General features: G+C 39.1%; 1 protein-coding gene across 11 annotated transcripts in view; it reads right to left on the bottom strand.

The window, feature by feature from the left end:
- Akap9 (A-kinase anchoring protein 9) overlaps positions 1–27,372 on the bottom strand; it is a 131,004-nt gene that overhangs the window by 59,756 nt on the left and 43,876 nt on the right. For 6 of the 11 annotated variants that reach the window (XM_060374050.1, XM_060374059.1, XM_060374057.1 and 3 more), the window contains 8 exons: positions 25,870–25,966; positions 22,635–22,709; positions 18,567–18,914; positions 16,973–17,197; positions 15,839–15,979; positions 15,251–15,354; positions 11,595–11,800; positions 5,375–5,589 (listed from right to left, as the gene is read on the bottom strand). In XM_060374050.1, the coding sequence (XP_060230033.1) occupies positions 5,375–5,589; positions 11,595–11,800; positions 15,251–15,354; positions 15,839–15,979; positions 16,973–17,197; positions 18,567–18,914; positions 22,635–22,709; positions 25,870–25,966 (1,411 nt within the window). The remainder of the gene's footprint in view (positions 1–5,374; positions 5,590–11,594; positions 11,801–15,250; positions 15,355–15,838; positions 15,980–16,972; positions 17,198–18,566; positions 18,915–22,634; positions 22,710–25,869; positions 25,967–27,372) is intronic. The other 5 variants (XM_060374053.1, XM_060374054.1, XM_060374055.1 and 2 more) reach the window with 5 other exon arrangements.

The raw sequence follows: 27,372 nt of genomic DNA, 5'->3' as shown, positions 1-27,372 counted from the left end.
TTTCCATAGCTCACTAAATGGAGCTATGATATCCAAGTACCTATAAGCAGATTCAGCACCCAGATCTTGGTTTAGGTAGGGTTTCCAATAAAAGGAACATCTACTTTATGGAGAAGTGGTTGATCCCAATGCTGGGACTGAGAAAATACAAAACACAATAGTGTGTATTACAGGACAAATGCTCAGAAGAGAAAGCATTCTCAAAGGACACAAAAACTAACCTGAAAGACTTCGCAAAGCTAAAGCTGGAATAAAACAATTAACAATGGAATAAAGTTATAACCCACAGAATAAAGTAGCCTCAAATTAATAATTCTGACTAGGTTAAATGCATGGTAGCCCACGCTTCAGAAAAATTCTGAGTGAATAAATGAATGAGCGAAACATAAAATCATCAGGCAAGATCCAACAGTGAATACAAAAACTTGTGTATGTTGATAAAAAGGGAATAGAAAGATGTCAGAGCTAGAGTTTGGGAGGAATGAGGGCAAAACTGTTTCAGGGCCACTGTACTCATAAACCCATACGAGCCACAGCAAAGGATCAAACTAGTCAATGGTTCATCAAGGATGGGAGGGGAACAGGAGAGCACAACCTTATCTGAGGAGATATTCACAGTTTATGGCTGCTAGGAGGGAAAGTCAGTTTTCTTTAGGGGTGTGGTCTCTGGTAGACTCATCATGCTCCAGTGGATGGACCCACACCCATGTGTATATAGATAGCAGTAACTAAACTGTTTGTTATTTAAAGTGTGTGTGTGTGTGTGTGTTTAAGTCATTAGACACTCTAGCAGAAAACAATGTTATCAAATGTCTATTTTAGTGATGTTCCTGAAATGGTAATGTGAGGGATGGATGGGCAGGGAGGTGGTGAGGAAAGAGGTACCAAATGTGGAATGATGGGAAACTCAGAACATTCCAGGTGAGAAGTGATGGAGATCAAGTTTTGGCAGGTGGAAATTGGTTTCAAGTGTGTAAACACACTTTTTGTTTGTTTGTGGTTTTGTTTTGTTGTTTTGTTTTTCGAGACAGGGTTTCTCTGTGTAGCCTTGGCTGTCCTGGACTTTAAAGACCAGGTTGACCTTGAACTCACAGAGATCTGCCTGTCTTTGCCTCCCTGAGTGCTGGGATTACAGGTGTGCACCACCATGCCCAGCTGTGTTTATGATTTTAATAGAAGTTGGTATAATCCATGAAAATGAAAATGCATGAAAATGAAGGAAGTATCTCAGATCTGAATCCTTGACTGATAAGGTTAATGAAGAAATATGTATCATCACCAGACAAAAGATTAGTAAAACTGAAATGGTTTGTAGTTAGCAGAATTGTCATAGTGTAATTTGTTATCTTCACAGTCATAGCATGAATATGCTGTGTGTGCTGAGCAAGTAATACAGGACAGTTGCAATATTTCTGCAGCTTTTCTGTGGGTCTAAAGTTATTTTTAAGTGAAATCTTAAAAGTGCTTAGTGAATCCACACCTCGTAAGGAATTAACAAATTTCTTTATGATCTGGTTTCTTCATCATTCTGATCACCTTTCCCATACTTCCTTCATACTTTGCTCTAGTTATAATGATCTCTTTTTCAGTCATATTGCATGGCCTTCACACCTGTTCCTCTGTGGGAAATTCTTTCCATTTACTTGTGTGATGGTCTCCCTCATTTTCTTTTCCAAAAAGTAATGATTTTATTATTTTATGAATACACATTTTGCCTGCAGGTAGTCTGCACCATTAGTATGCCTGGTGCCTAGAAGAGGGCACTGAATCCCATGGAACTGGACATAATAAATGAGCCACGATGTGGGTGCTGGGAATGGAACCCGGCCCTCGGGAAGGGCAACCCATGCTCTTAGCTGCTGAGCCACCTCCAGCTGCTCATTTCCTTAATATATTTGCTTATAATGTTACCCAAAAGGGCTTCCTTTATTTCCCCATTCTCCATCACGTTCACTTTCTTTTACTTCTCAGCAGATATCTGACATACTATGATTTTATTACTGACCATCGCTGTTAAATAAGCTCTTGAAAGTGGGAATTTTGTCCATTTTGTTTGTATATGACCCATAACATAATAACTGTTATGTAGTAAGTACTCCAACAACATGCTGAAATGAATGACTCATGTCTAGCAAGCACCCCAGGTACCACACTGTCAAGGCTCCTCTCTTGTTTAGGTTAAGGCATCCTGAACAGAACTGTTTGCCCAAACTCTTCTCTTTCAGTGAAAGCAGAAAGACATCACACCAGGGTCTACCAGCTCTGAGACTTCGTTTTAACAAGTGCAGGAGAACAGTAATGTTAAAGGGAAGCACTCCAACAAAGAGAAGAAAAAGTGACATGGCACATGAATGGAGAAAAGCAGCTCCACTTACTTCGTGCCTCTTTGACTGACTGTTAAATACACTCACCAGGTTCAAAGTAATATTAGTTACTACTAATGACGTTCTGAAGTTGGTGGTTTCCAGGATCACTCACAATTAGTAACGGTGAACTGAATTTAGTGGAAAAGAAAGCTGCACAAAGCCCCTATTCTCACTGCTTTCAAAGTAAATTGTCCTAAGAAAGGCCTCAGTTCTACAGCTGCTTATGCTGAATGTCAACAGGTACCTCAAGATGCTATAAAACAGATATTGGTAGAGTACTTCAGAGCTAAGCAGGATAATGTGGAACTACGAACAGTCTCTAGGCTAGTGGCTCTCAAATGCCAGTGTGTATAGCAATCCCCCAGCAGACGGACTAAAGTCCAGGCAGCTGCTGGCTCAAGCCTGCAGGTCTTGGGCATCCAGGGCATGTGGCACCTCACTGGGGCTGTGCTGCTTTGCTGCTGCTGCTTTGGGGCGTCTCTGTAAGACGTCTGCCACGGAGCTGGCTGCTTCCCGTGCATGCCTGAGATTTGTTCAATGGGATTTAAAAATAGGACAGCACAGCCAGAGCAAAGCAACACAGCGCTGCCCTAGCATTTTAAGAACCGGAGGATAACCTTGACTGTGCCATGGCCAAGCTCTGCCATCTCTTAACAGATGACTGTGCTGAGTTGTGGACTTGGCCCGGGGACCTGAGTGCTTCAGGTAGCTCTCACACACTTGACTGTTGGCAGTATATGTTGTTGTTATTATGAGGAAGCTTTGCTCTAGCTGCCTATTAAACAAGTAACCTGTGAGACCTACTCGCCACTTGCGAATTATCTACCGCTTTCTATGGTGGTTGTCTGAAGTCAAGCACACTGCAGTAAGCAGTCAGACAGCACTTTGCAGTATTAACAGGCGGTAGCTATAATACAAGCAACGGTCCAAAGGCCCAAGTTGGACATACGTAAGAATGGTCAAGAGACAATGTCTTAAGGTTATGCTCTTGGTATGACAGTGCACATGTGACGTGAACATGAGAGGAAGAGCACTGCAGCTGTGTCTGACCAAAGGTGGGGAGAAGGAAGATGAGGAAGAAAAGGGTCAACCAAAACCAAATTGTATGAAAATGCCACCACAAGATTTAAAAGACAAACTATAAAAAGAAAGTACCTGTTACCCAAGTTAAATATTAACACGGCAGCAATAAGCAAAACAAAAAGAAGCAAGATAACATAGGAATCCAGTGTGGAGTCATACTGTACAATGTCCACCGAATACAGGAGAATTATAATCCATATGCACTCAGGCTTTCAAAGCACTGACAAGCAATTAAATTCAGAAATTTAATTTAATTTCTGAATTGGTCTAGCTGATCAGGGGCAACAGATTAGGAAGTGAGATGGGCATGAGCACTCTACAGGAAAAGCCAAGCCAGGTCTTCAGCTCACCTGAGGAATAAAGACTTTAAAAATACCTGTGTCGAAAATGTCTGTTTTCTCACCTATATAATTCCACATTTATGACACAGCATTTGTAATGTCAATTCTTGAGTTATTGTCTCCTGACAATAACTTTGTCAGGAGTTAAAGAGCACACTCTATCTTACTATACATACACATACAAACACACATACACACAGCACCTGTCCATTACATCAACATAACAGTAATTAACAATCACTGGTCATAAAGAGATTAAATTAATAAATAGATGGAAAAAACAAACAGCAAACATACAAACAAAAAACCCAGTCCCTGGTCATTGATACCTCTCAATATCAATGGACCCAATTCCTGAATAAAAAGACACAGGTTAACAAAATGGATGTGGAAACAGGATCCATCCTTCTGTTGCATGTATATCAAAGCTTAATATCAAAGATAGAAATTACCTCAGAGGGTTGAAAGAAGATTTTCCAAGCAACTTAAGTAAGATTAGTAGGTATTCTAATATCTAACAAAATGTGTTTTCAACCAAAATTAATCCAAAGAGATGAGGAAGAAACTTCATACTCATGAAAGGAAAAGTCCACCAAGATGATGTCTCAGCTCAGAACATCTGTGCCCCATAATAAAAGGGACCCACATTTGTGTAAAAAAAATTACTAAATATTATTAAATCACATATTGAACCCCAGATATTAACAGTACAAGATTTCAACACCTCATTCTCACCAATGGACAGGCAATCCAGAAAAAAAACAAAAACAAAAATAAGAAACAGAACAGAAATAATGGAGCTACAGATGTTATGACCCAAATGGACCTTCAAAACATTTCATCCAAACACAAAAGATTGTACTTTCTCAGCACCACATAGAACATTCTCCAAACTGACCACATACTTGGTCAAGGCGAGTCTCAATAGCTACAAGAAAACTGAAATGAACCCCTGAATCCACCATGGATTAAAGCTGGACAACAACAGAAACCACAGAAAGCCTACAAACTCATGGAAAAGGAGCAACTCTCTACTTAATGACCACTGGGTCAACGCAGAAATAGAGAAATAAATTAAGACTTCCTAGAAATCAATGAAAATGAATGTATAGAATGTATCGAACATTTCATATAATGGTAGAGCTAAAATCTCTTGGATATGAAAAAACGTATAATGGTGTAGGCAAAGTAACACTGAATTTTAGAACCTGTTAACAGAACACACCACCCTTTACCACCAGAAAAATGCACTGGTAAAGGTGTTGGTTAGTAACATACAACCAATATTTGCTTGTTTGTTTGTATACTTATTTTTCAGGACTGAAGAGTATATCCTTCACAAGCCCTGTACGCACCTGACCTCTGAGTTTTATTTTTCATACCTTCTTTTTTTTTTTTTTTTTAAATGCAGGTTCTCCTTAAGCTGCTCAGGTCTGCTCCACTACCCAGAATGAACACAACCAATTATGAAAAGGAAACCTGACTCAAGTTCTATGGAACAGGAAAGAGAATCACCAAGCCCCTCCATGGCTTAGAAGAAAGTCGGCACCAAGCCCAGCACTACCAGCAAGATGAGAAGGTTACCTGACTGGTGCTCTCACTTATGGCTTCGAGCAGCTTTTCAACCGCTGCTTGTAGTCGAGAGCTGATGCTTAGCATAAGTTCTTCATTTTCAGGGTCGATCACGGGCCCAGCAAAGCCACTGTTTGCGAGCTGCTGTGACAGCTCCGTTCCTTCCTCTGTTACTTGTAGCCACATATCAGCACTTCCAGGGTAGGAGGGTATGGGCCCATCTGTAACTAAAACAGCAGCAAATTAAAGGCATAAGTTAATCATGATATTTAAGGTTAAATAATTGAAGATACCAAGAAAATGAGAAGCAAGAGTATGGAGTAGCAAGTAAACAGAAAAGGGCTGTGCTGCGCTAACAGGAGTGCAGAAACTAATGTGGGTTACTCAGAATCTTATCTGTGGTGGAACAACTCGGGGTGCAGGAGATCAACTCTGGAGCTTTAGTGTGTGCCCCGCGTACCGAGCCACACTCATCATCTAGTAAAAACCTTTAAGACAACTTGAAACAGATATTTAAGCAAACATCACGTAGTGTGTGAAAAGGGCTCCTAAGTGACAAGGCCTGGCCTATCATCATGGACTTCACAGTGTAATGAGCAGGCCAACACACGAAGATGACAGACACTCAGGGGCTGGGAGGTGACTCTGTGCATCAAGTGCCTGCCACATGAGCACCCTCATCCTCTGCATTCACCTGAGGGCCAGGTGTGGATGAGCATAGCTCTAATCCCACTGCTCTGGATGGGAGGAAGGGGCAGGGACATGAGGATGTGGGGGCTTGCTGGACACCAGTCCAGGAGAAATGGTGGCGCTCCAGCTCAATGAGAGACCTTGGCTCAAACAGCAAGGTGGAGAGTGACTGAGAAAGACTTCTGATTTTGATATATGGCTTCCATATAAACACACACGAATGAGCACACACCACCATCCCCTACCCCCCATCTTCTCATGCAGTGGAACAGTACAGGCAAGGGAAGACGAGAGCAAGTGTTTACGCTCATCTAAGACTTTTCAGGGAAGTGACTGCTGTGAGCTGATTTGGTGGCACATTGGAATGGACTATGCCGATGTGCTACGTCGGCAGTGGTATGATGGGTAAGTATAAACTAGTTTATTATTATTCACAGTTTATTATTATTTCCTTGTGAGGATCAGTGAGTTTACCCAGGCAAAAGCTAAGGCTCACGTCCTCTAGAGCAGTGGTTCTCACCCTTCCTACTGCTGCGGCCCTCCACTACGGTTCCTCATGCTGTGGTGATGTCCACCATAAAACTACTTCACTGCTACGGCACAACTGTATTTCTGCTATTGTTATGAATCATACTGTGAATATCTGCTATATGACCCCTGTGAAAGGGTCATCCCAAAGGCGTCATGACCCATAGGTTAAGAACGGCTGCTCTGAAGTCACGGCACAAGTACTTATCATTGACACCCAACGCCACACTCACCCAGGATAGCTGTCTACAGCCGTGAAGTCAGACACAGCTTTTCTGACCCTCCCTAGACACCTCTACTGAACAGACCATTGGTGATAGAAGACAAGAGTGTTCTTTTTATATATGACTGCCTGCCTGCATCGTATGCGTGTGAGCCTTGTATGCCCATACAGAGTTCTGAGCCACCATGTAGATGCCAGGAACCAAACATGGCTTCTCTGCAGGGACAGCCAGTGCTGCAGCAGCCAAACATCTCCCCAGCCGTGAAGAGTTTGCTATTATACATAACTTTATATAATTCTAATCATTGGTGTAGCAGTAAATATAATTTTTACCTTGCATTTTATTCTCCAAATTAATAAACAAGCACAATTACTATACTGATATTTCTTTAAATTATAATATGTATTTAAAACCAAATATGCTAATGGAACAAATACTCCAAAAGCATTTTAGTCCAAGATGGTTTGGAATTCAAAATGGCATACAAAGTATGCAAAATAATACATACTGCAGCATATACTAAATCAAAATGAGGCAGTCTAGGAATTAGATGGGTTTTTCTTCAGAAGGTATTGGGTGCAAGTGTTTTTACTCGGTGCTTCAGAAACATGTCATATATTATCTTTATCTGAAAAATTTAATGCATTCTAGTGATACTTTTTTCTTTCATGGGTTTGGAGAATATGAGAAATCTGAGGTTAAGAGAACAATCTAGCATGGTGGAAACACTAACAAACAAAAATGAATGGAGAAATGGGGGTGAAGCAGGGGAATTTTTAAATGAAGGTAACTAGAAAGTAGGCTGGATCTACACTGTGAACTGTCTTAGATTTTGTTGGAACTTGGGGTTTTGCTAAAGACTGAAAAAAGTAATATTTTTAATAGAAAGATTATTCTCTATAAATCAGGAAGCAAATTTCAAGAATACTTGAAGAGTAGGTTGGTTAAAAGGCTATTTCAATTACCAATGAGGAGTAATGAAATATGATGTAGAAAGGACAGAAGTAATGAAATCCAATGGGGGAAAGGGCACAAGTCAGACATGACCGAATGAAGGCAAGAAGACAACTGTAAGATGACTCTGGGTTTCTATCTTAGATGATTCCTAATGACAGCAACCATTAAGAAACACATCTACAGGTCAGGACACAGTCTGCAGTGTGGGAGCGAAAATGACCAAAGTATCAATACAATGTATATAGCAGTATAACAGGTTTTAAGTTTAGGTCTGCAACTTTTACATCTTTTTTATAAGTGTGAGAGTTCAAACACTTGAAGTGGATCCATTTGTTGTAAAGACAGTACTATACTGAGAAGGAAAAGGAGTCTCATATAGATCATAAACAAAAATTCCATTAAAAAAGTCATAAAAGAGTATTTTAAAAGGATAAACTTCAATTTTTTTCCTGGGCCAGCGTTGAGAAGACAGGTTTAACGGGTTAGTTAGTGTTCCCTAAGAACTACAACGTTACTGCATGAACAGAACTGAGGTTGGTAACAAGGCCTGATTTAGTCTATTCTCTCTTCCAGTGTGCTGAAATTCACTCTGGAGGGCAAAGCTGAAAACTACAGATAGCTCATTGGTTAAGAGCACTGTTTGTTCTTCCAAGGGACCTGGGTTCAACTCCTGGCACCTGCATGGCAGCTCACAACTGTCTGTAACTCCAGTTCTAGGTGGTCTGACACCCTCACCCCAATGCACATAAAATAAAATTAAAAACAAAACTAACCAGAACAGTTTGAAGACTGCAGCACGACTTGTGCTACAGAGGAGTAATCAATGAGAAAAAGACTGAAGATACTGTACACACATGGGAACAAATCTCAAGCACGAAGTACAGAGGACATGTAAAACCACACACAAGGTAAACACCATGGGATAGCTGTATTTTTGGAATGATTAACTAAAAAAAAAAAAATCAGGTACTAAAGTAATCCCCAAAGATGCAATACAATTAATAGTTTTTGTTTCAGGGTTTGGTGTTAGTTTTTAGGCAGGGTCTCCCCTATATAATAGTCCGGGCATAGGGTCTCACAATGAGTTCAAGGCTAACTTGGTACACACACAAAGGAAAACCATCTCATAATAGACAAATAAACAAGCAAGCAAGGAAGAAAGGACAGAAGGAAAGATATCTGTGAGGGTTATCAAATTTGTTCAAGGTCATGATAAATCTGAAAAGAACCAACGCCTTCTCATTATTAGTAAGCTATTACCGTTCTAAGCACAGTACTGTGCCAAAAAGAAGGCATGGAAAACCAACGTTCATTCCTGGCTTCCCAGCAAAGAGGGGAACATCTACCTTCTAAGCTATGTCAAAACTAAAGAAAATATAAAAAAACTCTGGGAATTCATTTTATCAGGTGATATACCATTCCCTCAACAGAAATGAGTCCACATTAGCTTAACCTTGACTTTCAACCTCATAAACTAGCTTATTCCCACAAGGAAGCAAGTATTAACAAATGAATTATTTATTTTTCAAGCGTTAGCAAGTCCATACCTGTTTAAAATCTAAACAAGTTCAGACCTGAAGATTAAAAATAGGCCACATGTGTTACAAGAAAAAAAGCCGTATATAAAGCGGAAGAGTAAAAGTCACTCTGTAATCAGATTAAAATTTACTTTTTGCTATGTCAAGTAAGACTTTAAAAAAATCTTTAAAGGTATATATTTTAGCTTTTATAATGCTTCCATCTAAAAATATGAAGAAATGCCAGGATGAGTTCTAACACAGAGAGCACATTACTAATACTGTAAAGCCAGCATGTTATTGGGATTTAGGAAAAATTCCACATCTTAAAATTGTAAGTTGTTTTAATTCAATATATATTTAAAAATTAAAACTGGATCTGAGTGTTTTTAATGATAGTGACAGCCACATCAAATTATTAACAAGAACAGCAGCACTGAAAACTGTAGTCAGAAAACTGTAAAATGTGAACATGAGCACACGCCAGCGAAGCTAATGCTACCAGGGTCGTCCCTGAAATAGCGCTGCACTTCGTAATTCTCCCTCTTGTTCTGTAGTATTACTCTTTTAGAACTAGTAACCCGTTAAATAATAGTCTAAGGACTGGATTAAGACATATGTAAAATGTTTTTAAGCAAAGTGTCAGTTACATTTTGATCTTGCCTCTTGTGGGAAGAATTTACAGCATTTCCTGCTGTTAGTCATCTGTGTTACTCCAGAGCAGGAACAATGGAGAAAATGCTCAGTACCAGTCAGTGTCTACAAGTCCAGGACATGGCTGTAGGGCTCAGCTGGGATGCTTACCAATGGGAAATAACTGCAAGGGTTTTAGTGGACAGAAGAAACACACTTCCCCACACTGGAAAATTTAGATGTAACTTAGAAGAGGAAAAGCCAGATGTCCTCTGAGGTGTGGATTCTCAAAAATAAGCAAACATCAGTGCAATCTTCTGTGCTGGAGTTAAATTGCTGAGTTACCCCTTTCTAAGTTCCAGCACACTGCTTGGGAAGTGAGCTCACTGCTGTTGGCTGAAAGTTTTAGCGTCTGTGACAGCGGCTGACAGGAGGTGTGTCTGTAGGCTACATTACAGGCTTTCCTCAGGGTGCTTCTGAGTGCACAGCTCAGCTGGGCCTCAGTGATCCCAGCAGAGCAGTAAAATTCCTCTCGACCTGAGTAAAGCCAGTCCATTGCTTTTTGTTTGTTCTTTTAAGTATAACTGATTAAACACAAACACACGCTTTAAATATACCCTTGTTCTATCCACATTCAGATTCACATATATTAAATACCCTCCCTCTATGGAGCTTACTCAGGGAAAAAGCTCATCTGAAAAGTAAATTGACCAAGTATAAAACAAGTGAATTTAAAAAGAAAGTTTAAAAATCATTATTTCAGTTCCTAGTTTACTAAAAGCATTTTAACAATTATCTTTGAACTCAACTGGTGTGTCCTTAGGTTAATTTTATTGAAAATGCTGACTCAAGTGTTTCTTTGACCTGAGAAACACCATGCTGGCCAGCCTGGAATCAAGCAGACCATCTATCACTGGATTTTTTTTTTTTTTCATTTCTCCACAGGGAACTTAGCAAGCTGAATGGTCTCCAGAATTACCAAAGCAGCACTTCGGAAGAGCTGCCCGTGGCCTAGGAGTGGGCTCAGTGAGGGATGGGAGGAAACAGAATAATCTTCTGATCCAAGGTTTTAGACCCTGTTTCTCTGAACCTGACAAAGCTTCCTTATCTTTTAATTTTCCTGGTTCTTCTTCAGCAGGAAATGAGGAACTGAGAAAACAAGAGAGACTAGAGGTCAGCAAGAAGTCAAAAGATAAGCCAAGCCACAATGGCCAGAGCACTCAGGAGAAGTCATAAGGTACTCCTAAAATGCAGGCCTGGCTCACTCCAGCATACTTCACACTTTCTGAAAGGCAGAAGGGACCTATCAGAGGACAGTCCAAAGACAGGATGAACTGAGGTTTTACAGACTTATTTTAACCTTTCCGAGTGGTGCGAGAATCCTCAAATCTCTTCATTTTAACCTTTCCTTAGCTTACAGGTATCTATGAGAGTCCTGAGTGGTGATGCACAATTATTCTTTCTCGGTAAACAAGAAGGCGTGGTAGTAAGCCCTGGTATGTATGATGACAGCCCTGAGCCACCCATTTGCAAATGCTATACAATAACGGAGCTCTCTGTGACAGTCCAATAGTTGCACAAAATTTGAATATTCTCTTATGTATTTTTCTATCGGTCGAGAGTGCACTGAACTGAGCCCATGTTGAAGACGTGGATTATTTCAACAGCATATGGAACCAATACCTCTCACAAGTTGCTCTTGGACACTTGGCTTTGTAGATGCCTCTATTTCTGAGCTCCAAAGTAGGCTAGAAGCCGACTGACCCTTACTAGATTTATCCAGAATCCCGAGAACATGGCGGTCAATAGTTTCTTCAGCAGCTGCTGTTGTCTTGACAACTTCTAACAGGATCTTCAGAAGTCGATTATTGGCTTTTTTGAGAGCATACCTGTACAAGAAAAAACCCATTTATTAAAATGCTTAACTAAAAACTAAACAAAACATGCTGTCACTATGCCACAAGAATGTTTTATAGAGACGGGTGTTGGTAGCGGCACATGACTTTAAATCCAGCACTTGGGAGGCAGAGGTACATAGACTTCTGAGTTTGAGGGAAGCCTGGTTGACAGAATGAGTTCTAAGACAGCTAGGGATACACAGAGAAACCCTGCCACGAAAAGCCTAAATAAATAAATAAATAACAAATAAATAAACATAAAAAGTGAAACCAATAACAAAAAGAGGAAAAAAAAAGAATGTTTTATAACTAGAAAAATATTTGATCCTATTAAAATAATCTATAACAGCACCACAATGAAGTGCTTCTGCTTTGTTAATTACTTTTAAACTATATTATAAAAGCACTTGTGAGGATTGATGTCCTCACTCAGAAAGACAAATGGGATGGACATTGGAAGAAGCAGAAAACAGGAAACAGGACAGGAGCCTACCACAGAGAGCCTCTGAAAGACTCTACCCAGCAGGGTATCAAAACAGATGCTGAAACTCATAATCAAACTTTGGGCAGAGTGCAGGGAATCTTATAAAAGAAGGGGGAAATAGAAAGACCTGGAGGGGACAGCAGCTCCACAAGGAGAGCAACAGAACCAAAAAATCTGGGCACAGGGGTCTTTTGTAAGACTGAAACTCCAACCAAGGATCATTCATGGATGTAACCTAGAACCCATGGCAGCTCAGTATCTAAGCGGGTCTCCTAGAAAGGGGAACAGGGACTGTCTCTGACATGAACTCAGTGGCTGGCTCTTTGATCACCTCCCTCTGAGGGGAGAGCAGCCTTGCCAGGCCACAGAGGAAGACAATGCAGCCAGTCTGGATAAGACCTGATAGACTAGGGTCAGATGAAAGGGGAGGAGGACCTCCCCTATCAGTGGACTTGGAGAGGGGCATGGGAGGAGATGAGGGAGGGAGGTTGGGATTGGGAGGGAATAAGGGAGAGGCTACAGCTGGGATACAAAGTGAATAAACTGTAATTAATATAAAAATAAAAATTAAAAAAGCACTTGTGTTCACAGAACTACAGTTCTATGTAGCTTAGAACAATTTTCTGCTAAATGTGCATTTCATTAACCCAAAAGAAATGAAATACCTAAGCTTTTATGTTTGTGATTAAATTAAAAGAATGTTAGAGTGTGGTTAAGATCTAAGTATATGTAAGGTGTTGGTAATACTTTTTACTGTTAAGAGATATTCTGTATTTCATCCTTTCATGTGTCAATCAACATATTTTAAAGTATAATTTTAAAAGCCCACAATAAAAATGTGGTGCTGTCTTTACAACTTGATGATGACAAACTTAAACAGGTCTAATAGGCACAGTCATGATATTAAAAGGTCAACAGTGGCATTTCAGTCTGATAACACCAAAGTAGGCATCATAGGCCTTTTTAAAAAAATATACATTTATTTTAGAGACAAAACTAGACCTAATTTCACACATCACATTCATTTCAGTCAATTGGGGGAGAAAAGTTTTCAACTAAGCAGAAATAAATTGTCTTTCTTTTAAAAAAGATAAGAACAGTCTTTTTAAAATTGTTATTTTAATTAGATGACTGGTTAACTCTTCCCTGAAATGTGATGATTTTAATCATCAGAATTAAAATGAGGCTTATATACTTTGTATTTATGTGCATATGCATGTGCCTGTGTGAGTTTGTGTGAATCACATGTGCGCAGGGGCCCTCAGAAGCCAGAAGACAGCACTAACTCCCTTGAGCTAGAGTTACAGACTGTTCTGAGCTTCTAAATGTGGGTTCTGGGAACCGAACCCAGGTCCTTTACAAATGAGTACTGAGCAGTCTTTCCAGTCCCAACCTTTAAAAGTGTTATTGTCTAAATTTCCTTTAACCTTCTATCTTACTCATAAATATGTACATTTTTAAAATTAAAAAAATCAGGACTGTCCTTGACCAAGTGTTTTCATAAGGGTTCTTTTTAGTGTAACACAAACCCTTTAAAACTGTGTCAAAATATATTTTCATAAATGGTGATTGGAAGATTACCTGATTAACCTCAATAGCTTAATTCGCCAAAAGTAGTGTAACAGCAAACTTTACATTTAATGCATACAAAGGGTCCTGCCTAACAGAGTTTTATCTTCAACTTCACATTGTAGGAAATTATCAACAACCAGGTTAAGGGCTGTCTGCTTCCCAGACACATGATCTACCTATTTTAAGACTATGTAACAAGTGGAGTTGTTTTCCTGTAGAAGTTGCCAAGTGAAAGACAGGCTTCTATTTTTGTATCCAGATCAAGTTATTAAAAATAAGAGCAAATATCTTAACAGGAAGTAAAGGGATTTATTTCTTTAAGTTTTACTTAAGTTTTATTCAAGTGTCAAAACCTATGATTAAAATAATATTCAACTATTTTTATTTTAGAAAACTGATTATACTAGCTTAAAACAAAGATTAACACTCACTTTATCTACCACACTATAAAAACTTATAAAAATGAAATCCTAATATGTATGTAATATGTATGAATTTTGTTTAATTCATATAGCCATGGTAATTCTAATTTTCATATACTGTCTTTCTTGTTGGAGTTCCACACTGATTGTGTTTCATAATTATGATCCAATGGGGAAGCCAAAATCTTAGGGGTCAAATTCCTCCATGCAAGCTGAGGAAGGAGATTAGGAGGACACAGAAGGGTGACACACACAGTCACAGAAATTTTTAGTGGATACTAGCTCTAATTTTAAATTAAAGAAATTATTGTCATTTGAGGAAAACAAAATTTAAAATACTATGCCTCTCTAAAAGGCTTTTAAGTTAACATGGATTATCTATTCTCACACAGTACAGTGTTAAACATTTTTATATTAATCTCTGTGATATCAAAGTAAGGAACAGCTTTGTTACCACTGGGTGATAATTTACTCCTCTATAAAATTTAAAAAATAGCTTAAAAGTTCTTACGAGTTATACAGCAAATGCGAAAATAATCTAAATGTCAAATATTTATTGTAGTGCTTTCTCAAGGGAATACAATACCTAATACTCAATGAATGTCCTTAAAGCTAGTGAAAAAACAAGACATAAAGACATAAAACTCATAAATAGAAATGATTTTAGTATACAAAATAGCGTTATGAAAAATAAAGCTAAGAAGTCTAATATTCAAATAATACCCAAATAGAATAAAGATCAATATCTAGTAAAAATTGAAGTGCATGCAAAAGATCTTTAAAAATTAGTCTTAATAATGATAAAAATTGTCAATTCTTCCTACACCATACCTACATGGACAGATTTCATGCATAGTACAACTTTTAAGACAAAGTACAAATGTACAAGATAGAAATATGGCAACGTTTACTGAACTGAAGGCAGCACTTTAAAGCTGTGTTGACCAAAGGCACACTTTATACCTTTCATTGGACAGGCTTATATCGAGAGGTACATCTTCAGGGCTTCTCTCCAGGGTCTCTTCTTTTAATGTCTGTTCCTCAGCTTCTTGACTGTCATTTCCATCCTGAGTAAGTTGGTGTAAAGGCAGAGAGGACAAGACAAAGAGAAAACCTGTCATCTTAGAAACAGCAAGTCATACTTCTAGTATGGTATGAGACGAAAGAGAAACCTCTGTGTGATGTAGGCACTGCTTGAAATAATGTTTAACTCTGAGTTATCAAGAGACTAGCATTATCAAGATAAAACATTCTGAAGCACAGATGAAGAAAAAACGGAATGGGTTCAAAGGAATGCATGCTGTATACTATGACAGTAAGATTTGTTGGGCTGCTTCACGGTAGAGCAACAGTTGTTCTTATTGCAACCCCAGAATCAAATTACCAGCAGAATGCTAGGCATTTCTACTCCACCTACCTTCTACAGGAGCAATCACAAGCACAGTAAGCTCAGTGCCTATAAAAACCGCTATCGCACACCGACAGTGAAGATAAACAAATCCTACTGCACTGTTGATCCACTGTTGCTGGGGGAGCCGAAGTCCACACTACCTGTGTTTGCGTACTGCTGTTGCGCAGCTCACTACACAGCTCCTGTCTTCCAGCTACAGAAAGCTGCTTTAGTGCCTCCAGCTCCTCTAAAAGCTCCCTTTCTCTTTCTGTAACCAGGTTTTCAGGATCTACTGAGGGTCTCTAAATAAGAAAAAAGGTCATAAGAGAATATTGTTGGTGATAGGAGAAGAAAACAGAAACAGTTAGCAGATTTCTTTTAACCCCTTGGGGCCAACAGGCCTTTTTCAAACTACGTTTCAGATTCCATTATAAGGGGTTAAAAGGCATATATAAAATTCAATGCAAAATTTGAAACTTTAGAAAAAAGTTAATTAAACTTATAAAATTTAGGGATTTGTATAGTTCAATTAATACTTTTATGTCAAATTTGCATTGAAAATTCAGAAGTCTAAATTCACAAAATACAATGAAGAAAAGCAAATTAGGATTTTCAAATTATCCATATTTTATGCTTCAACCTCAAATTTGCCATTATTTTATATCTGAAGAAATCCAAGTTAAGAATTCCCAATTTGTCCTTTTAGTTTTCACCAAAATTAAATTTAGTGTTTTCATTCGAGCTTTTCTGCAATGATTTTGCAAGTATATTTTATATAGCAACTGTTAAGAATATAGCTCCCAAATACCAAAGGAAATTTAGTCAAGAAAGGGTTAAGAATGTTATATAAATCTGCATTTTTCAATCAACAAGAAATGTTTCCCCAGGGAAAGCTCCAGAAACCCCAGATTTGCAATTGTGATTAACAAGGTAGATTAAAGATAGAAGAAGGTCAACCTGAGTCCCTAGGTGGTGGGCTCACTGGTCAGAGCTCTCTGTGGGCAGTCTAAGCTGATGAGCGGTGTCTGTTATGCAGCCTTTGCTATGTGTGACAGTGAGGTGATTCCTCTTTTTACTCTTCCCATCCGGAAGGGCAATTAAATGACCTGATGGCATGACAATGAGCACTACAAATCTGAGTCAGGTGTGCCTGAAAGTCTAAAACTGCTGTGCTGACAGAGTTAAACATCCATAGTCATTTTCAGATCTGGCAAAACAATTTTTAAGTTTTTAAAAAGGTTACATAAAGAATACTGTTGTTTTAGTTGGGGACGAAAGGGATTCTCCGTGCCCACCTGGGCTAACTTCTTATGGAGCCTCTCGATCTCTTCCTGTAGCTGCTCCTGGTCTTCTCGCTGCCTCTCCATCTGCTGCATGTGGGCCTGCCTCAACAGCTCTGTTGCCTGCTGATGCTCTTCATACTGCCGCACAAGCTCTTGCCGCATATCTTCTAACTGTTCTTCATGTAACCTCAGTTGTCTAGAAGTGTCCACACTGGACACCAACACTTCATCATGGCTCTTCATTGGTAAAAACAAAAAGTTCAACCACAAAGGAATTGTGAAAATTTGCCACCTCTGATAATTTCAACAAATATGAAAACACGTCTACTAAACCCACAGGGCACCTGACTTTTTATCTTACTATAAATGAAGCCTAAATTAAAAAAAAAAATTCTTTTAGTCATAATTCCAAAACAATATTAAATTAATTACCATAATGTGTTACTTTTGTGGAAGGAAGCACCTACTGTTTAGTTTGGCTAAACTATAACACTAAAGGAGAAAGATAAAGATATTCAATATTCCCTCTACTTTTAATGAAGTCATGACTCCATCATTCTTCTTAACATTTCATGTGTAGAAATGAAGATATCTTTTATCTTGAAATTGTACTTATGAAACAGGAAATTTTAATTTCTAATTTATATTATACAGTTGTATATAGCATTCCACAGAACTTCTTCGTAAGAGACAATCATCTATCAGTTTCTCTGACTCACTAAGGGATTCTATGAGCATCCTAATTAAGTCAGTAATTAAGTCATTCTCCTGGTACAGTTGCAGGTAAACTAATGAGGTCTTCATGAACATCTCACAGGTTGTTTATTTCTAAAGAGATGGCAGATTGTTTGTTTGTTTTATTATCCTCAGAGTAAGATATAAACTGTTGGACATTAATAATAAATTTGAATTTGAATTCAATTTCTTCTAAACTGGAATTACAAGAAGCAGGATTTATTTCTGATCATTAAACACAGCAAACTATTAAGTAAACAGTTTTATTTCTGAAATAAGACTTATTTCTGAGTATATAAAGAAAAAAAGAGAATTAGGACCTAGACAGTAAAATGCTGTATTCTTTTAAATAGGTGGCTCTTTCTTTATATGTAAGTGAGCAAATCTTTTGGTAACAGATTTTACCAAATTACAGTCTAATTTAACTGACAAAGTTGAGATAGTTGTAACTTAAGGGATTTTATCAATTAAAAATACAATAGTCTTTTATTACATGCATTTTTTTTTACTGTCACTCTGTGTGTGTGTGTGTACATGTATGTACACACGTGCGTGTCACAGACAACTTTAGGAAGTCAGTTCTCACCGTCTGTAACAGGAGTCACAGAGACTGAAGCCTTTACCCACTGAGTAATCTCACTGGTATAAACAATGTCTGGAAGGCAAACAGACTTGTTTTATTTAATTAACATTAATGTCATTTACCTATACGCTTTATCAAGAATAAATTCCACACTGTGAGCTGTACTCAAGCTGACCTGACACTTTCTTCTTCCTTAAGCAACACTATTGATAATATATTCATAATGAAGAAACCATTTTTGTTTTTACAAATTTTGCTTATTAAATAATATCCTAGGAATCTACTTACAGATTTTCTACGCATAAATGTTTCATCTTTGGAAAATATTTCTTCAGAAATAGTCAGCCCGTGTTCCCCTGACTTGAGTACATCATGACAAGCATCATGATTAGACAAAGGAACTTCGTTTCTATGTTCTTCTAATTCTTTGCTAAGTGATTTAAATTCTTCTTTAAAACTTTTGTCAATTGCCTCAAAAGTCTGAACACCACCTTGGCGTTGTGATTTGATGTCATTAAAATGGTGTTCTTGCCAATATAGACCATGTCCTTTTTCTGATTGTATTGAGTTTTCTTTCTGCTCAGATAATCTAGAGAGTTCAGTCTGCTGAACAAATGCTTCGTTCATTGACATATCCTAAATGAATAAAACAAACAAAAAGATCGATTCAATTCTTATATACATTTAAAATGCCTAGCCCCAACCCATACCCAGCACTGTCAGGTGACCAAGAACCTGAGACTAGATAGCCCAAGGACATAAGGTAGAACCAAATACCACTGCTGGAAAAGAAAAACAACAAAAATCTATAACAACAAAATGACTCCCAGATACTCTGCCATACTCATAGATCAGTGCCTTGATTGACCATCATCAGACAAGCATTCTCCTGCAGGAGATGGGAACAAATACAGAGACCCACGGCCTGACATTATGCAAAGAGAGAAAATTTTGGAACACTCAGCATTAAAAGAAATGTTTCCAGCAAATCCCTGGCCTCAAAGGTCAGGGAACTTTGCAAATGAGGAGGCAAAAAGAGTGTAAGAGCCAGAGGGGATAGAGACACCAAGAAAAAAAAAAACTCTTCTAAATCAACATGAACAAAGCTGATTTGAACTCATAAAGAAGGAAGCAGGTCCTCTGCATATACATGATGGCGTCCAGCTTAGTATTTTCATGGCATTTTAGAGAGTGAATGAGTGGGTCTCACTGACACTTGTGCCTTCTCTTGGGCTCTTTTTCTTCTGTTTTCTTTGTCCAATTTCAATATGTTAGTTTTTGGCTTTACCTTATTATATTTTATGTTACTATCATTACTGTTATTTTACATCATCACTGTTTTCTAATTAGATGATCTGTACAGAAAGTGTGTTACATTTATACAATTGAAAACAAGAAAATCATGAAATCAGCAGACAAATGGTGGGAACTAGAAAAGATCATCCTGAGTGAGGTAACCAAGAAGCAGAAAGGCAAACATGGTATATACTCACTAATAAGTGGATATTGGACATAATATAGGATAAACATACTAAAATCTATAGTCCTAAAGAAGCTAACCCACAAGGAGGACCCTAGGGAAGATGTTCAATCCTCATTCAGAAGGGCAAACAGGATAGACATTGGAAGTAGGAGAAGACAAGGAACAGAACAGGAATCTTCCACAGAGGACCTCTGGAATACTCTACCCACCAGGGTATCGAAGGAGATACTGAGACTCATAGCCAAACTTTGGGCAGACTGCCAGAATCCTTATGGAAGAAGGAGATAGAAAGAATTGCAAGAGACAGGAATTCTACAACATAGCCAAAATATCTGGGCCCAAATGGGTCTGCAGAGACTGATACTCCAACCAAGGACCATGCATAAAGAGGACCTGGACCCCCTGTTCAAAGGAAGCCCAAAGGCTGCTCAGTTTCCAAGTGGGTTCCCTAATGAGGGGTACAGGGGCTGTCTCTGACATGAACCCAGTAGCAGGCTCTCTGATCACCTCCCCCGATGGGAGCCAGTTTTGATGAGACCTGATTGGCTAGGGTCAGAGGGAAGGGGAGGAGGTCCTCCCTTATCAGGAGATTGGAGGAAAGGGCATAGGTGGAGAAGAGGAGGGAAGATGGGATTGAGAGGAGATGAGAGAGGAGGCTGCAGCAGGGATACAAAGTGAATAAATGGTAATAAATAAGTATATGAATAAAAACAAATTTAAATTAAAAAATACAAATACAAATACAAAGTGGATCTGATGGGCAGGTATGGATGAGGTGGGAGGAGTAGAGGGGAGGGCAAACTATAATCAAGATATATTATGTGAGGGCTGGGAACAGGCACAGAAGATATCATTCCAAAGATTGAAGAAGTGCGATGGATTGAAAGGGCTTTTTAATACCCTCAAAACAAATGATAAGGACCTTCTTAGCAGAACCACCACCACCACCACCACCACCACCACAACAACAACAAAAAAAAAAAATCACAAAAGATCAGAATGCTAATTTCAAAGTTCTGACATAAAAGTACTTTGTCAGTTTTAATAATCAAGAAACATCTTTCATCGGGAAAAGTAAAACACATTTTTTTAAAGTTAAAGCTTATTCCCAATGGGTCATTAAGTTTAGGGTATCTTTCAAAAAACAGAATGATCCTGAACCAAAGGCTAAAAATGCAAGAAAAGTTAGAGAACTAAAAACGATTTACAGAGCTGGGGGATGCTGCTCAGCAGTTCCCCAGCATGGTGCATCCTCACCACATTAAGCAGGCTCGAGGCACTGCAGTAAATCATCGTGGTGGCACATCAACGATGTGACAAAGCTGTTTACACCACAGCAAGCACGGAAGACGAGTCAGGAAGTGCACACACTGGATTGGCTTTCTCCTTCCCACCTCTTTTTCTGTCTAGGCTTCAGGCCCAGAAGACTACATCCACAGTCTCTGTAGTTTCTCCTCTCTGGAAACGTCCTCAGACCCACCCATCCTCACCAACCTCCTTGGTGATTCTAAATCGAATCATTCTGACAATGAAGACAAATATAAATGTTGATACAATAACATAATTGTGGCATCTCCACTGTGGAACAAGAAACACTAGCCACGGACTTGTGATTCCTTCAGGCCAGCAATCGGTGAGTTCACTGCATCTTCTCTCTCCCACTGGTTACAATTGCGAACTTTCTGCACCAAATGGTCCTCAGGTGCTTTATATGCAGTGGCTCATTAGACCCCCACAAGACTTTCTATTATCCTCTTTTTACATCAAGAGAACTGACCTTAATGAGTTAAGTAACGATTTTAAGTTCACAAATTGAAGTGTGACGAGTCCAATAGCAAATCACATTTAACCCTGACACCCTGACACAGCATTCTATTTGAGAGTCTTTGTAGGTACTAAACACAAGAGGAGACCTGAGTCTCTCTAAGAAATCACACAGTGACTCACACACAAACCACGACTTACTTTTCACCTTCATCTCCAAGAACTCTTTATTCTGCTCACACAATAAATGAGAAAGTCTTCACAACCCAGATACCTCTCTGGGTCTTTATCTAACACTAATACCTCACATATTTTCTTTACATTTTATCACTGTCTTCCTTTAAAAATACATATTCCCCACTTAAGATTGCTATTTTTGGAAGTTAGTTAATTTTAAAAAGGAGTAATAACTCATAATTTGATGGTTCCAATGTTAAAATATAAATGAATATATTTATTCTGGGAGGAAATATTAGGACAAAATAAACAGAACTATAATGGCAGCCTAGGGAGTAAGGTTAATACTAAAGAGCCTAAAAGATGCCTCTGAGCAAAAAAACCTGAAGATTCCTAGACAAACAGGGCCGTAGTGACAAGACTCCCTCACTTAGTTGGGAGCTGAGCTCAGCAGCAATCCTCTCCTAGGAGGTCAAGCTGCTATCTCACACCACAGGAAGGACTCTGGGCAGAGGTGATATGCAGAAGACCTTTCTTTCCCGACGTTAACCTTTTTTAAAAAGGCCACACTCCTTCACAAAGAAGGTTATGCTACTTAAAACCAACTATAGAGCCAGGTGTGGTGGTGCATAATTTGGGAAGTAGAGGCAGAAGGATGATGAGTTTGAAGCTGTCTTGGTCTAAAAGGCAAGACCTCGTCTCTAAACAAGTGAGTAAGTAAGTAAGTAAGTAAATAAATAAATGAAAGAATAAATGGAAAAAGAAAAACCATCTAAAATATTTACAGTTGGTACTATTATCTGACAACTTAAAGGTAAATTATATAGAAAACATATGACTCAAAATGTATTACATACATACCATCAGTAACATCTGCCTGCGGAAGACTCAAAGGAACAGAAGAACAGCTTCCATATCAGCTACACACTTACCTTAGGCTTTTCTTCTTCTAAGCGTTCTTGATATTGTTTTTCCATCAACATAACCCTATTTGTTTCTTGCTTCACCTTAAATTCATAAAAAAAACCTACATGAGTAAAACAACATTTATTCACACAATTGTGTTATCACCTGTTTTTAATCTCTTAATCTTAAATGTTTTCCCAAATATATTTCCTAGAAAACTATGGATACCCTTAACAAAAAGTAAATTTGTTATCCTTAATTAAAAACATTAATTCTGATAAATTATACTACTGCAAAAAGAGAGAAAGATATTATATCTTATAATTAACAATACTAACACAGGTTAGTGATACTTAAAATAAGATTATGTGTATATAGATGTTTCCTTTAAGTTAAACGTCAAACTGTGAATTTCTTGGTTCATTGTTTTTCTTTTTCACGTTTACTTATATGATCTAATTTTCCACAAATATCAATAAATTGTCAGAATACCAAACATAAGCATTTTCCAAACTACAAACACATTCTTACCATCACAGTATTTAACAATCATGTGAGTATCTTTGTTTAATAGTTCATTTTTGCTTTTATTGTGTTTATTTTATGGAGTATGTATGTGCATGTGTGTGTCACTGTGTGCTTGTGAAGGTCAAATGTGCAATCGTGGGGAGTAAGCTTTTTTTCCTTCTACTGTTTTTTTTTTTTTTTCTGGGGTTGGAACTCAGGTCTTCAGCAAGTGCCTTAGCCTGATGAGGTTGTCTCCTGGTCCTTATATATCACCTCAGGACTTATTGTCTCTGGCTCAGGATACAAATCTACCCAGTGCAGATGATCACAGTCCAGTGGGCTTGTGCTCCTGGTCCAGGACACCTCCTTCCTCTTCAGCAGGCTTGCCGTGTCATTTTAGCCCTTCTGCTTAGGCTTGCACTGGAAGACAGCTCTATTAGCATCAGAGTGGTACCCAGCTTCTCTAGCCACCCCTGCTGCTGCTGCTCCAAAGTGATCCTACCTGCCAGTGCTTGGGTGTGCAGATAATGAGCAATGCAGGTATATTCTTCCACTGTGTGTTCACCTCTTAGTCCTGGGACAGCTTATTCTCCAGGCTATCAAAATTGGGCTCAATAGCCCAGCGACCAGCATGCTGGTGATGGCCCATATTCTGCCCCATTTCCGGAATATCTCGAAAGGGACAGAGCTGTAGCCAAAGCACACAGCCTGAGAGCAGATGGGTGAGGTAGGCTTATCCATATACTGAACATTACCCCTTCTCCAAACCCAGTTGTCCCTGCGTGGAGAAGGCCCTGCCTGCTTCCTGGGGCAGGGTCCTGTAAGCTTTCAGAGGCCGGAATATCCCTTGCATATCAGAGGTTTTCAACTGATGATCCAGGCCATAGTGGACCACCAGAGGCCATGTCTATGCCTGTAGCACAGCCACAGTCACACCATCATCAGGACACAGAAACGCTGCTAGTGGCTCCTTCACCTCCATGAAGACAGTGCTATTAGTGTGCCCAAGGTGCAGGATGGTGTTTTATGATTCTGAGCCTTGCCTGAGTTACCTAGCCCAAGAACTGAGAGCTGCCATGACCTTCCTGCTGACTCCTTCACATGGGGCAGAAACATGGGTCCCTGAAGCTGTGGCCAGGAGCAAGTGGAGGAACTTAAGGTGTGTTACATGGTCACAGTGGTGCATATTGGCCTATCTGTCACAGACGTGAAGTCAGTGACTCTAGGCCACAGAGAGCAGTGTTTCCATGATGCAGATCTTATATATAGCTTCTTTGTCACTCAATCCCAGATAGCCACAGATCCAGATGTTCTTCTAAAGCCAAGTGTCTCCCATTTCTGAGAGTTTTCAGTGGAGAGAGTCCAATCTGTCACATACTCCAACTGGCAGCACTTGCAGTGGCCACAGCCCCACCATGTCAGCATCTTTTTGTCTTCCCTATCTTCTCCTTCCAGAAACCAGGGCTCCTCACCAATTGGCAGCACAGACTGACACCTGACTTTTCTTCCTGAGTTTCAGAAGCCTCACATTTGCTTTGACTTGTAGACTTCGAACGCGGGAGCTTTAGATCTGTCACTTTGACAGAACTTCTAGGCCCTCTCCACAGGGCAAGAGGTGGGGCCTGGAAATGGGTCTTGGGCCCCACACAAGGCTTGCTCTGGCTTGTTTTGCTCTGAGGCCTTCTTTGGAACCGTCAGTGCTCTCTGGCCTCTGGGTGCTGGCCCCTGCCTCTTCTTCAGAGCTGGCACCTGACAGGCACTGTCCATGGTCAGGGAGGTCTCCTCCCTCCACGGCCTCCTCCATGGCGTCCTCTTGGCCTGTTGTCTGTCTCTCTTGCATGTGATGCCCTGCTGGAGCTGTCTCCACCTCACCAACAGAACAACAGTGTGAGTTTCATCCAAACAGTGTTTCACATGAGAACAGCAGATATAGAGTGTGGCCATCATCTCTCCTTGAAGCAGACACTAACAAGGACCAGTGATTTCTATCTTCCCTGAAAGCACATGATGATCAGAGCTCTGCTGCTGGAGCTCTGAAGAGTGGAGCAGGTTTCCCTGTGTGGTGGGCATGTTCAAAGAGCTTTCCTATAAGGTGTGGCCTCTGCTGGCAGAAGACCCTTCTGCCACCTCAGTACCAGCACCTTGGATCTTGGGGATTCCTGAACACTGTCTGAAAGATAGCCCGTCCTGCTTCCCAAATAGGAAGATCGGGGCTAAAATTGAGTTCCTACAAATAAGTCAGTCTCTGTCACGCACTCACTCTCTCTCTGTCTATACACACACACACACACACACACACACACACACACACACACACACATACATATATATATATACATACATACATATATATAGGGTGTTTGAAATATGTATATGTATTTATTTCAAATACCATATATATATATATATTTCAAATAATAAAAAGAGGCTATGAATTTGAGAAGTAAGAGGTACTTAGGGGACACCTGAGGATGGAAAAGGAACAGGGGAAATGATGTGACTGTACTTTCATCCAAATGGAAAAATCAGAACAAAATTTAAATTGATGATATACTTGGATAAGGAAAACAAAAAGCCTCACATTTACTTTCTCTTTCTCTGTGTTCTCTCTCTGCTTAGAAAATAACGCAAGTTTCTTTAAATATTTTAATTCTTTTTGTGTTCATTGCATAACTAGCAAAACAAGTCATAAAAATGAGGGCAAGAAAAATGAGGCTATTTAATGGCTTAAAAATAAGATAAGTAATGTAATACCTTTGTTTTGTCACCGATATGCTCTTTTTGACAGTTTCCATGGTACTCTGTTGTCTCTGCATCAGAGTCTTTAAATACCACTGAATCAACGGAGACGCTAAATACAAATAAAAGAGGGTGAAAGTATTAAGTTTTGAGTCATTGTTGATCCAAAGTTTATAGCAAACATACATGTACTGGGAAAGAGGAAAAACAAAAAATGACAGGACAAAGCTTACAGATACCGTAACTTAAGTCATGTTTTTGTCTAACTTTTATATTTAAAGGTAATGAAATTTTAAAAGTTATTTTTGCAGATCAACAAATAAACTTTATGCTATTTTACGCCAATTTGAAAAAGACCAGTTTTAATTAATACTGAACTCACTGCTACTCTCTAAACCTGATGCGTCCTCTGGTCCCTTCCTTTCTGATTTTACCCTTTACATAAATGTAGTTATGTTCCACAGTCTCCACCAAGCAACACAGGAACATTGCCTTTTTCTCTATGCTTCCAATAACCTGTCTATCACATGTATCAGCAATCACCCTTTCTTCTATTTTCCTGGTACTCTAGTAGGCAACATTACAGAAATGTGCAACAAAAATATTACACAGACATGGGCTGAAATTCTAGAACTTTCCTTATGTCACTAGTTTATAGCCACAACATTATTGTCTTTTAAAATTACTTGCAAATAATGCTTACTTCTTAACTACATTGAAATGCCTGAGAAAAGCTACTACATAAACATCTCATTTTTAAATTAGTATATTTAAGGCATTCAGTATCATTATAGAACTCACTTTCATATACCTCCACCTTCCCCATAAGCCTGCTTTCAAGTCATATAGCATTCTTCTCCCTGTCCTCAATCTTCCCCAAAAACTCTTTCTAATTCTCAGTCTCTTTCCTAATTTCTTTATTTTTGTTTCTTGAGATAGAGTTTTTCTGTGTAGCTCTGGCTGTCCTGGAACTCACTCTGTAGACCAGGCTGGCCTTGAACTCAGACATCTGCTTGTCTCTGCTTCCCAAGTGCTGGGATTAAAGGTTTGTGCCATCACTGCCTGGCTTTCCTTTCTCATTTTCTTAAGCCTTACATTTATATTCACACATAGACATACAGACACACACACACACACACACACACACACACACACACACGGCCATTACAAGCTTGCATCTTCAATACAAGGGAAAACATTTTATCTTTCTGAGTTTGGGCCACCTTGCTTATTATAATACTTTCCAGATTCATTAATTTTCTTGCAAAATTTATAATTTCACTTTTATTCTACAATTGAGTAAAATTTTATTGTTAACTATGTTGCACATTCTGATGACCCATTTATCTGTTGATGGACATCTAAACTGGCTCCACTATTTGTTCCTATGATTAGGGCAGCGATAAACACGGATGGGTAGTTATCTCTGAGGTGAGATGTGGAGTCTTCTGGGTGTACGCCCAGGATTAGTATAGCGGGGTCATGCACTAGCTCTATTTTTAATTTTCTGAGAGATTG

Source organism: Meriones unguiculatus, chromosome 21 (genome assembly GCF_030254825.1).
Source record: "Meriones unguiculatus strain TT.TT164.6M chromosome 21, Bangor_MerUng_6.1, whole genome shotgun sequence".
NCBI classification, from domain to species: Eukaryota; Metazoa; Chordata; class Mammalia; order Rodentia; family Muridae; genus Meriones; species Meriones unguiculatus.
This window is presented reverse-complemented; position numbering and strand designations above follow the sequence as displayed.